The sequence below is a fragment of the Triticum urartu genome, unplaced genomic scaffold (assembly GCF_003073215.2).
Source record: "Triticum urartu cultivar G1812 unplaced genomic scaffold, Tu2.1 TuUngrouped_contig_6107, whole genome shotgun sequence".
Lineage (NCBI taxonomy): Eukaryota > Viridiplantae > Streptophyta > Magnoliopsida > Poales > Poaceae > Triticum > Triticum urartu.
This window is the reverse complement of record NW_024116839.1, coordinates 1-11,690: the sequence shown is the minus strand read 5'-3', so window position 1 is coordinate 11,690 and position 11,690 is coordinate 1. Positions and strand designations below refer to the sequence as shown.

The 11,690-nt window shown below is 46.1% G+C and overlaps 1 protein-coding gene across 2 annotated transcripts; it reads left to right on the top strand.

Moving 5' to 3' along the window:
• Positions 1–5,052: 5,052 nt before the first annotated feature.
• LOC125530149 lies at positions 5,053–8,689 on the top strand. 2 transcript variants are annotated; one of them, XM_048694550.1, is made up of 4 exons: positions 5,053–5,399; positions 5,502–5,617; positions 6,869–7,038; positions 7,989–8,689. In XM_048694550.1, exons 1-4 carry the CDS (start codon positions 5,312–5,314, stop codon positions 8,434–8,436), a joined length of 822 nt encoding a protein of 273 aa, XP_048550507.1. In that variant the 5' UTR covers positions 5,053–5,311; the 3' UTR covers positions 8,437–8,689. The 2 variants fall into 2 exon arrangements, with proteins under 2 accessions (XP_048550507.1, XP_048550509.1); XM_048694552.1 differs by having other exon boundaries at positions 5,057–5,399; positions 5,505–5,617.
• Positions 8,690–11,690: the final 3,001 nt, after the last annotated feature.

Genomic DNA, 11,690 nt, shown 5'->3' with positions numbered 1-11,690 from the left:
GGGAGGAGAGGAGGGCCCCCCTGCCCCCGCCACGATCCTGGCTTTGCCTGGTGGTGGCCTCCGGTGGCAGCGAGGGGAGGAGCTGGAGTTGGGGTGCAGGTGGTGGCGCGCTCGGGGGAAGCCGCCTGTGTCACCTAGGGTAGGCGACGCAGGGCTGACTCATTTTTTGCTTCTAAATTCTTTCCACCTTGAGACAATTTTGTCAAGCTTTATTAACTCGTCCCAATATTTACATGGATGAATAAAAAGATCACCGGGATGACCTAACTAAACATGGCGATTCATCTTTAAATGTAAAGTATGCTTCGCTAAATTATGAGCCTAAAAAATTCGAACTCCTAAACTCATGGATGAAATTACAAATATTAAATAGACTACTATAGTCTATGAGTTCATATGTGATAGCTTCGTAACTGGTTTTTTTCGAGAAAATTTCCGATCTACTCATCTTCAATCATGACAGTATATTGAACGTTACAAATAATAAAATTTACATCCAGATCCGTAGATCACCTAGCGACGACTTCAAGCACTAGAGCGCTGAAAGCACGCAACCGTCATCGTCCCTCCCTCGCCGGAGTCGGACAAAACTTATTGTAGTAAATGGTTAGGAAGTCGTCATGCTAAGGCCCCATAGGACCGGCGCACAAGACAGCAACCGCCGTAATGAAGGATATCGTAGATGAGAAAATCTGAAGACAGACGAACGTAGACGAACGACAACCAGATCCACCGGACACACACCTCCACACCCCGACCGACAATGCTAGACGCACCACCAGGACAAGGCTAGACGGAGAACCTTATTTCATCTTTAAGGAGCCGTCATCGTCTTGTCTTCCTGAGCAGGACACAAAGCCTAACAAAACTCGAAAAATATATCAAAACAGAGCCCTTCCACCGGTAAAGGCCGGATGCACTGCGCCACATGGCCCTAAGGCCACCAAAGATAAGACAGATCTATGCGGCACGTGAGCAATGTCGGAGCTAGAGAGGAAACGCTGGAGGGGTGAAAGGGAAATACGACAATCTTGAGGGGGCCAAAGACTATACATTTTCTAATTAAGCACTTTCATTGTATTTTTCTTCAGAAATTTTGTCAAGGATGGGGGGGCCATGGCCCCTGTAGGAGTACATGTAGCTCTGCCAGTGCACGGGAGGGAGAGGGACCCTAATCTCCTTTTTCCCGAGGAGACGGTGGCTGCATGTTTATATGGCGCATGCTTCGTAGCTGGTCAATCTACATTCTACGATGTTGATGTCATCCACGACCACCTTACAATCAGAATTCAGAGACAACAATAACACTGTGCAAATGAAGATCGTTAGTGAGAGCTAAATAGCCAAGGTCCGAACACGTACGTGAACATAAAGGGCAAATTGCCTTGGCTATTCGAGAAGAAGAAAAAGCAGCGGCCACCATAGCACATCAGCCTACCAACACTTCTATTTCTATTGGCTTTATTGTCCCCTCCATCCCTAAAAAAAACGTCCCCTCCTCGTCGTCGCTGAGTGCGAACTCCGGAATTTAAAAAGCGGTGAAAGACCAGAATCGGGGAGTGCAGAAACAGAAGGAAACAGAGAAAGAAAGAGAGAGAGAGAGAGAGAGAGAGAGAGAGAGATCAAATCTCGGAGGAGCTCTCGCCCCTCCGCTGCCATGGAGGCCATGGACCAAAGAGCAAACCCTTCTCCCATCTAGGGGGAAGGTCAACGAAGAATAAGAAGGAGGGGGCTCTCTCCCCCTCTCTCCCAGTGGCGCCGGAACGTCGCCGGGGCCATCATCGTGACGGCGATCTACACCAACAACTTCGCGCCGTCATAACCAATTCTCTCCCCCTCTATGTAGCGGTGTAACACCTCTTATCCCCGCTCTAATCTCTACTTAAACATGGTGCTCAACCCTATATATTATTTCCCAATGATTTATGGCTATCATATGCTGTTTAAGTAGATCTGTTTTGTCCTATGGGTTGATTGATGATCGTAATTGGTTTGAGTTGCATGTTTTATTATTGGTGTTGTCCTATGATGCTCTCTGTGTCGCGCAAGCATGAGGGATCCCCGCTGTAGGGTGTTGCAATATGTTCATTGTTTGCTTATTATCTGCGTTGTGGGGGTGATAGCAGCCTAAATACGGATAAGTGGGTTATGGCATATGGGAATAAAGAGGACTTGATATTTTAATGCTATGGTTGGGTTTTACCTTAATGATCTTTAGTAGTTACAGATGTTTGCTAAAGTTTCAATCATAAATGCATATGATCCAAGAAGAGAAAGTATGTTAGCTTATGCCTCCCCCTTATATAAAATTGCAATAATGATTACTGATCTAGTTATCGATTGCCTAGGGACAAATAACTTTCTTGTGACAAAAAGCTCTCTACTAAAAGTAACTTACTTGTTTCTTTATCTAAACAACCCCTAACTTTTATTTATGGGCTCTTTATTATCTTGCAAACCTATCCTATCACACCTATAAAGACTTCTAGTTTCATACTTGTTCTAGGTAAAGTAAATGTCAAGTGTGCGTAGAGTTGTATCGGTGGTCGATAGAACTTGAGGGAATATTTGTTCTACCTTTAGCTCCTCGTTGGGTTCGACACTCTTATTTATCGAAGAAGGCTACAAACGACCTCCTACACTTGTGGATTATCAGTAGCGCAGCAGCTCGCGCGCCATGCGCAGCGCAGCCTGCGCGTTCGCCCGCCCGCGGCGAGCATGGGAGGACGACACCATGGCTGGAGTGGGCGATGGAGTGGCGGTGCGGCCGTCGTGCCGCATGGAAGGTGGCAGCGACGAGTCCTGCTGCTCATGGATGACATGATCGGTGGCGGCGTTGGCTGTAGTGGAAGCAGAGCGGTGCGGGGCACCGATGCCCACGGGCACCATCGTAGCGACGCGAGCGGCTCGGCGCTCGGCACGGACCCAATGGGCGTCGGCCATGGGGGCGACGGAGCGGGACGAAGTGGAACTTGACGGAAGATTTTGACACACCCCTACCTGGCACGCCAAATGTCGGATTCAAGGCTCCGCTGACCCAAGAAGGTTCGAACTCTGGGGCGTGTGCAAAGATCTCAACCTCTCATGCCTCGAGCTCATCGCCCCACAATCTAGCCTATCCGGATTCGCGAGAGGGGGGAGAAGATGGACATTGCAGTTTACCCAGGTTCGGGCCACCTTGCGGTGTAAAACCTTACTCTTGCTTTGTGGTGGGTTGGCCTCACAAGGAGGTTTGATGATGAACTAGTATGGTGGATGAGCTGCCTCGTGAGGGCTCAGGAGGTGAGAATGAGTCGACCAGGGTCCGATCCCCTCTACAGTGGGTGGCTAACATATATTTATATTGGCCTTGGTCCTCTTCCCTCAAACTTAGGTGAGAAGGGATTCCACAATGGTCAATTTGAAAGGGGACAAGTAGTACATCTAATCCTGACGAAAGGTGGTCTTCGCCTGCAAAGCTTCTGATCGTGATGTAGTTGTGGGCTCGGTGATGACATCCGCCCGGCCGAGCTCGTGGTCTTGGTCTCATTGCACCGGAATGGAAACCTTTGGGGGTTCCTAGGGAACCTGCGTCAGTCCTTGCCTCCTTAGAACCAAAGAGGAACCCGTTTCCTCTGCGCCCGCTGGCGCCCCCGGCCTTGGTCGTCATGGCTTGTGTCATCACAGCCTCGTGAGGCTGGGCACTTGCATAGGAATCTCCGCTCCTCAGGAGGCCGCCTGGGGAGGCCGCTCCCTCTGGAGGTCTTGTTGGCATCCGCCTCGCGAGGCCAGGGGCCCTCACAAGGGTCTTGTCTCGAAGGTCTTGCAGATGGGACGTACCAGGCCGTTGAGGAAGCCACACCGTGGGCCGCATGCAAGCAAGTCTGGGCACCCTGGTTTCCAGAATGCCGACAGTTGTCGTTATGATCACCGTGTTACAGATAATGTTTGAGCAACTCCAAAGTCCACCGTACGGTAGGAAGTGACTATGATACTCTCATGATCCGAGGAACTTAAAACACATGCTAACACTCCTTGTTATAACAATTAATTTCCAACGATATTATCTCATAGTATAACAAACAAGTTTGGGTCGATTCAATATGATCGTTTTCCTAACGTCATACCCTCAATGTTGTTTTAGAACTATCGTTACATTTAACGATATCCTAAGATCTGGAAAACATGATCTCCAACAACACTTGAGTCAGTCTTGAAGGCAAGACTAGGAACCTATTCTTTGCGGTTTATATTTCACACGTGCATATAAGTTTTCCATTGAATCACATTTTCCAGGATCATAACAGTTATAGCATGAGATATAAACTCTAAATTATAAAAATGGAAATATAATAATACAACATTATTGCCTCTTGGGCATATTTCCAACACCGCCGTCATTGTCCCTCCCTCGTCAGAGCCGGACAAGACTTGTTGTAGTGCTAAGACCACATAGGACTGGTGCACAGAATAACAGCCGCCGCTGATGAAGAATATCGTAGATCAGAAGGATCTAATCTGAAAACACACAAACATAGACGAACAACGATCGGATCTTAGCAGATCCACCAGAGACACATCTTCACACGCCGACTGACGGTGCTGGACGCACACCGGGACGGGGCAAGACGAGGAGAACCTTATTTCATCTTCAAAGAGCCATCGCCATCTTGTTTTCTTGAGCAGGACACAGACGCTAACAAAACTTGAAAAAGCATAAAAATAACGAAGCCTTCCTACCGACAAAGGCCGGGATCCACCGCGCCGCATGTCCCTAAGGCAATCAGGGATGAGGTGAAGGAACCCTAATCTCTTCTTTTCAGAGGAGACGGCGGCTGCGTGTTAATATGCCGCATGCTTAGTAACTGGTCAATCTGCATTATACAATGCCTGATGTTGTTCACCATCACCTTACAATCAATCAGGAACAACGTGAATACTTTGCAAATTAAGATCGTCGGCGAGAGCTAGAGCCTCCCGAATAGCTGAGGGCCGAAGTCCGAACACGTACGTGAACATGAAGGGCAAATTAGCCACTGTGAAGAAGAAAAAGCAGCGGCCACCATAGCACATCAGCCTACCTACCCTTCTACTAGTATTTCTCTTGCCTTTATTCGACCCCTCCATCCCTCAAAAAAATAAAAAATAAAAAATATCGTCCCCTCCTCGTCGTCGCTGCCGTCGCCGAGTGCGAACTCCGGCGTGTCCTCCCCTCTCCCTCTCTCTATCCCTCTCTGCTAATCTGAGTTCCTCGTCGAGAAGAGGAACCGAGGGGCGCGGCAGCGACTCCGCCCGTGATGGCCGCCCGCCGCGCTCTGTGGCGGACGCGGACATGCACAGCTCCTCCCTCTCCTCCGCCGCCGTCGCGTATTCTTCCTCGTCTCCGTCACACCTCTCCCCAGCAGATGGCTTCCTCTGCGGTAATTATTAACCCGTCCGATCCACTTCTTCTTCCTCTTCTCCTTCGTGCTCCTGTGGGGAATTCCGTCGAGCACCACGCTTACCCGCGTGATTTGGTCCAGCAGTGAAGGAGGGGGTCGACGAGATGATCAAGCACGTCGCCAATGAGCCCTCCCTTGGGCTCTACTTCGTCCAGCAGCACGCCCAGGCATCCATGCCCATCCTCCTTGACGTCAAGGTCTGCTCTCCCTCTTAATTTGCTCTCTGTTCAGTGCCCATAACGATGATTGGCCTTTAAGCATGTTGCGTTGCGCATTGGCATTAGGATTTAGACCGGTTTGGATTGGACAGAAGTCACAGACTGGGCTTGTATTGATTAAGGGGATCAGGTTGGGCAAGATTGGTTTGGGGGTGCATGTACAGGATACCATGATGATACCATGGGATGGTCTCTCCACTGTAGTGCTCGATTTTAGTATGGTTCCTTTGTTAGGTATTACACAATTTGCATAATTCCCCAGGCATGCAGCAATCTTGAATGTTGTGCACATATAGGTTGAGGCGCTGAGCCGAGTGATATTTTCCTTCAATATGTTTTGTTTGATGGAACAATGTCAAATTCATCACATTTTGCATGTGCAAGATGTAGTAGCATATGATACACACTTATGGAACTAGGAAGGTAATATGATGAGACTACTCTATGGCCGTTCTTCCCTTGGAATGCACTTGTAACATATGACTGACTCTTTCACTGGACTGGTCTGATGATCTTTAATGCATCCATAGATAAGCTCATTCCAGACTTTATAAGACCATTTAAGTTGCAGAGCCAACTAGCCACCTACGTGCTAGCCATTCCAGAGCCAATCCATACCAATTTCTGATTAGCACTGGCGGAGCCTGGTTTGGCGAAAGCCATCTTTAGCATTTAAATTGGGTGTTCTTTGTTTTCAGCAAGCTAGGTCCTACTGCTTTCAAGTTGCCAAAACATGGTATGACTTGGATATGCATGAAGCTTCATTCACCATTGCAATGGCTTATTTGGCATCACTGCTCAAGCCGTTACTTTTTCTTTTTAAATTCTAACATGTCCTTTTCCTTCTACTCCCTCCATTCGAAATTAATTGAAGTTCTAGGTTTGCCCGAAGTCAAATTTGTTTAAGTTTGACCAACTTTATAGAAAATATGGTAATATCTACAACATCTAAGTGCAGAAGCATATTTTGTAAAGAATCTAATGAAATTAATTTGGTGTTCCAGACATCGGTATATTTTCCAACAAACTTGGTCAAACTTACACAAATTTGACTTAGGATGATAAACCTAGAACTTCCATTAATTTGGATCGGAAGGAGTAGCACCATAAGTTTCAATACTGGCTGACATTTGCTAATTCTGAGTTGTTTAATGGCTTGACCTGTTCTTGTCAGAGGTTAGCACAAACCAAGCTGAGATTCTAACATGGCATTTCTGGTTTGCTCATCAGGGCAAGGTTACGGAAAAGACTCGTGAGATAACATTACACACTGAAGATATAGAGGATTCTATTTGTGCTGTGAGGTCCATGGCTGAGTTTGGACTTCCAATTGCTGATGATATGATCAAGGACATAAATAAATCTCTAAAGATAATGTCGAAGACCCAACCAAAGAAGGGGTAAGTATTTAGCAATCTTGAGGATTTCCTTCTGATTTTTGTTTGATTACCTTGTGGCATTGATGAAGGGGAGCCTTAGCGTAGTGGTAAAGCTGCTGCCTTGTGACCATGAGGTGACGGGTTCAAGTCCTGAAAACAGCCTCTTACAGAAATGTAGGGAAAAGTTGCATATAATAGACCCAAAGTGATCGAACCCTGCGCAAGCGGGAGCTACAAGCACGAAGCTGCCTTTTTTTATAGATCCTCAGATAATATATTAATACCGGCATTGTTAAGTGGATGCACCCAAGCTTCTGGCTGCAATCATTGCAAATAATGGAACGAAAGAACTCCTACATTCAAGATGGAGCACCGAGTTACCATTCTGGATTTCATTATCAAAACACTGGATCTTCCAAACGACTATGATTGATACTCCACTAGACCAACCGGAGTACCAGGTGAATCTGACCAGCCATCTACAGGGATAACGACTTTCTGTCCATCCAAATAGAGGAGTTAGGGAAAGGCTGAGTACAATAGACCCAAAGTGGTCGGACCTTTCCCCGGACCCTGCGTAAGCGGGAGCTACATGCACCGGGCTGCCCTTTCACCTTGTGGCATTGATATGGTTTTGTTTTGTCTAGCACGATGTGGAGTCTCCTAGCAGGCTAGCATTTGCTGCATTCATCCCATCTGTAGAGTATTAATCTTCATTCCTTTTCTTTTAGGAGCAGTCGATCTTTATGTATTATGTGTAGCATAAAGTCGACCAACCTACACCCTGTTTTTGTTTGTGCTTCCCAGTAAGGTAGAGAACTCAAATATTAGGCTTCTGCCCAATGAACCACTCAGGAATCTCGGCTCGATAATTTATCATATTATTCTGTGCACAAAGGCCATCCTCTTACATTTTTGTAGAGGAAACCATCCTCTTTAGTTGGTTCTGAGAAGAGAATTATTGTGTCCAGGTTAATCCAGAACCCCATTTGGGGGTTCCAATCAGACAAAAGCTCGGAAGCATGGAACGATTTGGACGCAACTAATGGTGGAAGTAGCAAGAACTATTTGTCTTCCATGTTGAACACCGCAAAGCAGAAGGCATCGAGTCTGAGATGGCCGCAGACTGATTTCGCTACGAATGATGGCGTTAGTGAGAAGTCAGTGTCATCTACAGCTCAAGAGTCATCACAAGCCGGAGGACATGGTGCGTCAACACCCTCGGATGTTGAAAGGGACGAAGTCTCCATTTCAAGCCGTCTGTTGGAAAATAAAAATGCAGCGGCTATGAATCAGGGCCTATCTGCTTCTGATATCTCCCACACGGCGGAGAGCTACAACAAGTTCAAAGAAGAACAGGAACTAAAACTGCAAGAGTGGCTCAGGGAGTCGAAAGAAGCTGAAGATAATAGAGGTTGAGACTGTTGTGACAGCTCCGGTGTTTCCGCCTCTGTCGGAGCACGTCAGAAATGAAAAACATGTCCAAATCTTCGTATATCTTTATGACTGCAGATCTTTTTGTATCGATGATGAGTGTACAGGTGCCGCGTCTCTGTAAACATTCATGTTCACTTTGCAGCTGTTACATTGATATTCACAAGGCAGAGATAGGTCTCTCAAGTGTATTGTTGTATAACAGCCTGAACTACAGCACAACATGTTTGTTATTGTACTTGGGAGCTTGGAAGTGGTTTATATGCATACACTGATTTGCCATATCGGTGGCCGTCCAATCTTGCGCGGAGATTCATGACGAGCTTGCTTCGGTTGTTGTGGGTTTTGGGTTTTAACCCGTCAGAGAAGAGATAGGAAGCCGAGCCTGTAGCAGTGAAATCGCGGAGAAGAGGGGAAAGTGTTGGCGTCCCAAGCAGCAGCGAGGGAAAAGGTGTTGGCCTGGGACGTGCATCAGCAGTCGACACAGGTGATGGAATTCTTCTTCCGGCGCGAGTTGGCTTTAAGATGGAAAAATAGACCCCTATAATCTTGCCTCCATCTCATGAACCGCAGCCAGTTGTCATGGGCTTGCCAAGTTACTTTTTTTTTTATAATGATGGATTTTATTGACTTAAAATAAAGCACCAATGCGATACAAAAGCGTACATTCGACCTCTGCATGACTGAGATGCGCATGGTCAACACCAACGCGTGCGCACACACACGAAGAATCACTATGGTTAGGAGCAAAGTAATACAAGATCATTGTTTCAAAGTTTTTTTTTATCGCGGATGATGTTGTTGTAGTTCATCGATCATTCTTTCAGAGTTTTCTTTTTCTTTTGCCACTACCCTGTCATCTCCTCTCCTCTCCTACATGTCATGTCCTTATGAATTTCAATCCAATCGTTGATTTGTCGTCAGCTTGTCGCCGACAGGAGACTTGCGCGTGTTTGAAGTAAAACCATGACACTCATTTTGGAGCGAAGGGACTACATATATACAAATGTATCCCTGTATCACAATGTTTAGAAGATTAGCTCCGGCGTATCTCCGTATCGCGTATTCGATGCGTATCCAAGTATCCATGCAATATAACTGCCAGGTATATAACTAATTAGGGCCAGACTTAGGGTTTTCACCCCGAAGCTCGAGATTGGTAATCAAATCAAAATTATCATGTGTTGTCGCCACCGCTTTCCGCGTCTCAGGAGCTACATGTGTACCACAGTCTAGATGTGAGATGCCACGCAAGTGAAGACCATGCTCATACAAGTCAAGACGCAACAAGTGCCAGTCGACACTAAAGCTTCAGAATGACGAAGGTCACCCTCACAATCTCGTGACCAAAGGCTATCGGAGCAGAGACCTCCCCACTGTAGCCTTCAATGACCAGTGCCAGGGCTTAGCCCGTCCACTGGTCTCTAGCAGCGGCGAGAAGAGATGGCGAGGAGGTAACATGCGACAACTATGGAGAAGGGTGGAGGCGGTGGCTCTGTGGAGATAGGAGGCAGTTGTTAGGTTTCAGTACTTGATTTTGTGAAGAGTGAAATGATAACAAAAAAGTGTCATACCACACGAGTTTTTGCCTATTGAGAGCAAGGCCCAGTTCTTTCAAGAGGAAGGCCCAGTCCTATGCCAAAATGAACTCGATTGGATTACAAACTCTTGGGAGGATTCTAGAGAATCCTAATGCAATCCAAAACTTCAAAAAAAGAGGATTCTAAGATTCTGAACAACCAGAGACCCAAAAGGTGACTGCCATTGCATGCATGTGTCTTTACAATTGGATTCGTGATGGCAAGTTACATGATGAGCATTTTGACAAGTTTGGCAATGATGTATATGTGCAACATTTGCTGTATATAGGTGCAAACACTCTACCACCAGAAGATAGTGGTTCCATGGCCGCAACATATGAGGCTATTGTTGTCTCCTACCTTGAGATTAGTCCTTCTATTTATAGTTGACCTCCTTTTGTGATGAAGAAAACTTCAAATCATTCTAATTATAACATTTAGCATTTGTGATATTAGTAAATCACTTTCATGCTCATACTCAATGAGGAACTCTTTAAAGCAACAAAGTGTTAGCAATTCAGTAAACAATTTATGTCTAAGAGCATTATAAACATTTTAGCACACAACTCAATATCACAATCTCAAAGGACGAAGCGATTCGGTGCCCAGGCTCAGCTGCACCCGCGATGAACAGAAAATTCAAAACAAAAACTAGAAAATAATTAAAAAAACATTTTTTGAGTGGAAGATAATTTGTGCGTGAGGTGTGCTCTAAATTTCTGATCATTTGGACATCTGAGTAGCTCTCGGCAAAAAAGGACAAATTTAGGGTCTGTGAAAAAGTTTACTGTTCATGTATTGTTTTGACCCAATTTGTCTTTTTTGCTGAGAGTTACTCATATGTTCAAATGATTTAAAATTTGTAGCGCGCCTTAAGTACCAAATTATCTTCCATGAAAAAAATTATTTTTTAAAAATTTGTTTAGTATTGTTTTTATGAATTTTCCCTTCATCGGGAGCAGATGAGTTTGGGCTTAGAAATGAATATTCGAATCTCAAATTGCAATCTTAGAAAAGAACTACATAGCAGATTCTATGGGCACTTTCCAGAATCTTGATTCTAGAGAATCATGTGGGAAAAGAACCCGACCCAAATGTTAACCTCAAAGGCTAGTAAAACCCATAGGGGTGTGTCCACAACCTCCACATTTTCCTCATTGCACTGTACCCATTGTTGCCCTCGAAGTTTAACTGATCAAAATTTGAAAATGTGGTACAAGTTGCCATCCTTGGGCAGAACTTCATCAGTTTTGGTATTAAGCATCATGAGGTTATCTCTAAGCTTAGCAACCCTGAATAAAAAGAGCGAATTAGCAGATTATGTCATGCCTCACACAAGTGGAATTTGCTTGCGTTCATGCCGTCAACACCCACCACCGGCCGCTGCAATATCCCCGCAGATTATTTTCCCGGTGCACGCTGCGTGTCTCCGGTCCATGCCTCCAACTTCCCACCGGTCCCCAAACATTCCCGACCTCTTTCTTGCAGTACAAATGAAGCATCTCCACCGGAATCCTAGCGACCAGTCCGTCCCGCCGCCGCCGCCATGGAGGATTGGCTCTTCTACTCGCTCACCACCATGCTCTGCCTCCTCAGCTCGCTGCTGCTGAGGGCCCGGGGCCGCAGCCCGGCACACTCCGCGACGCACACGGCGCCCCC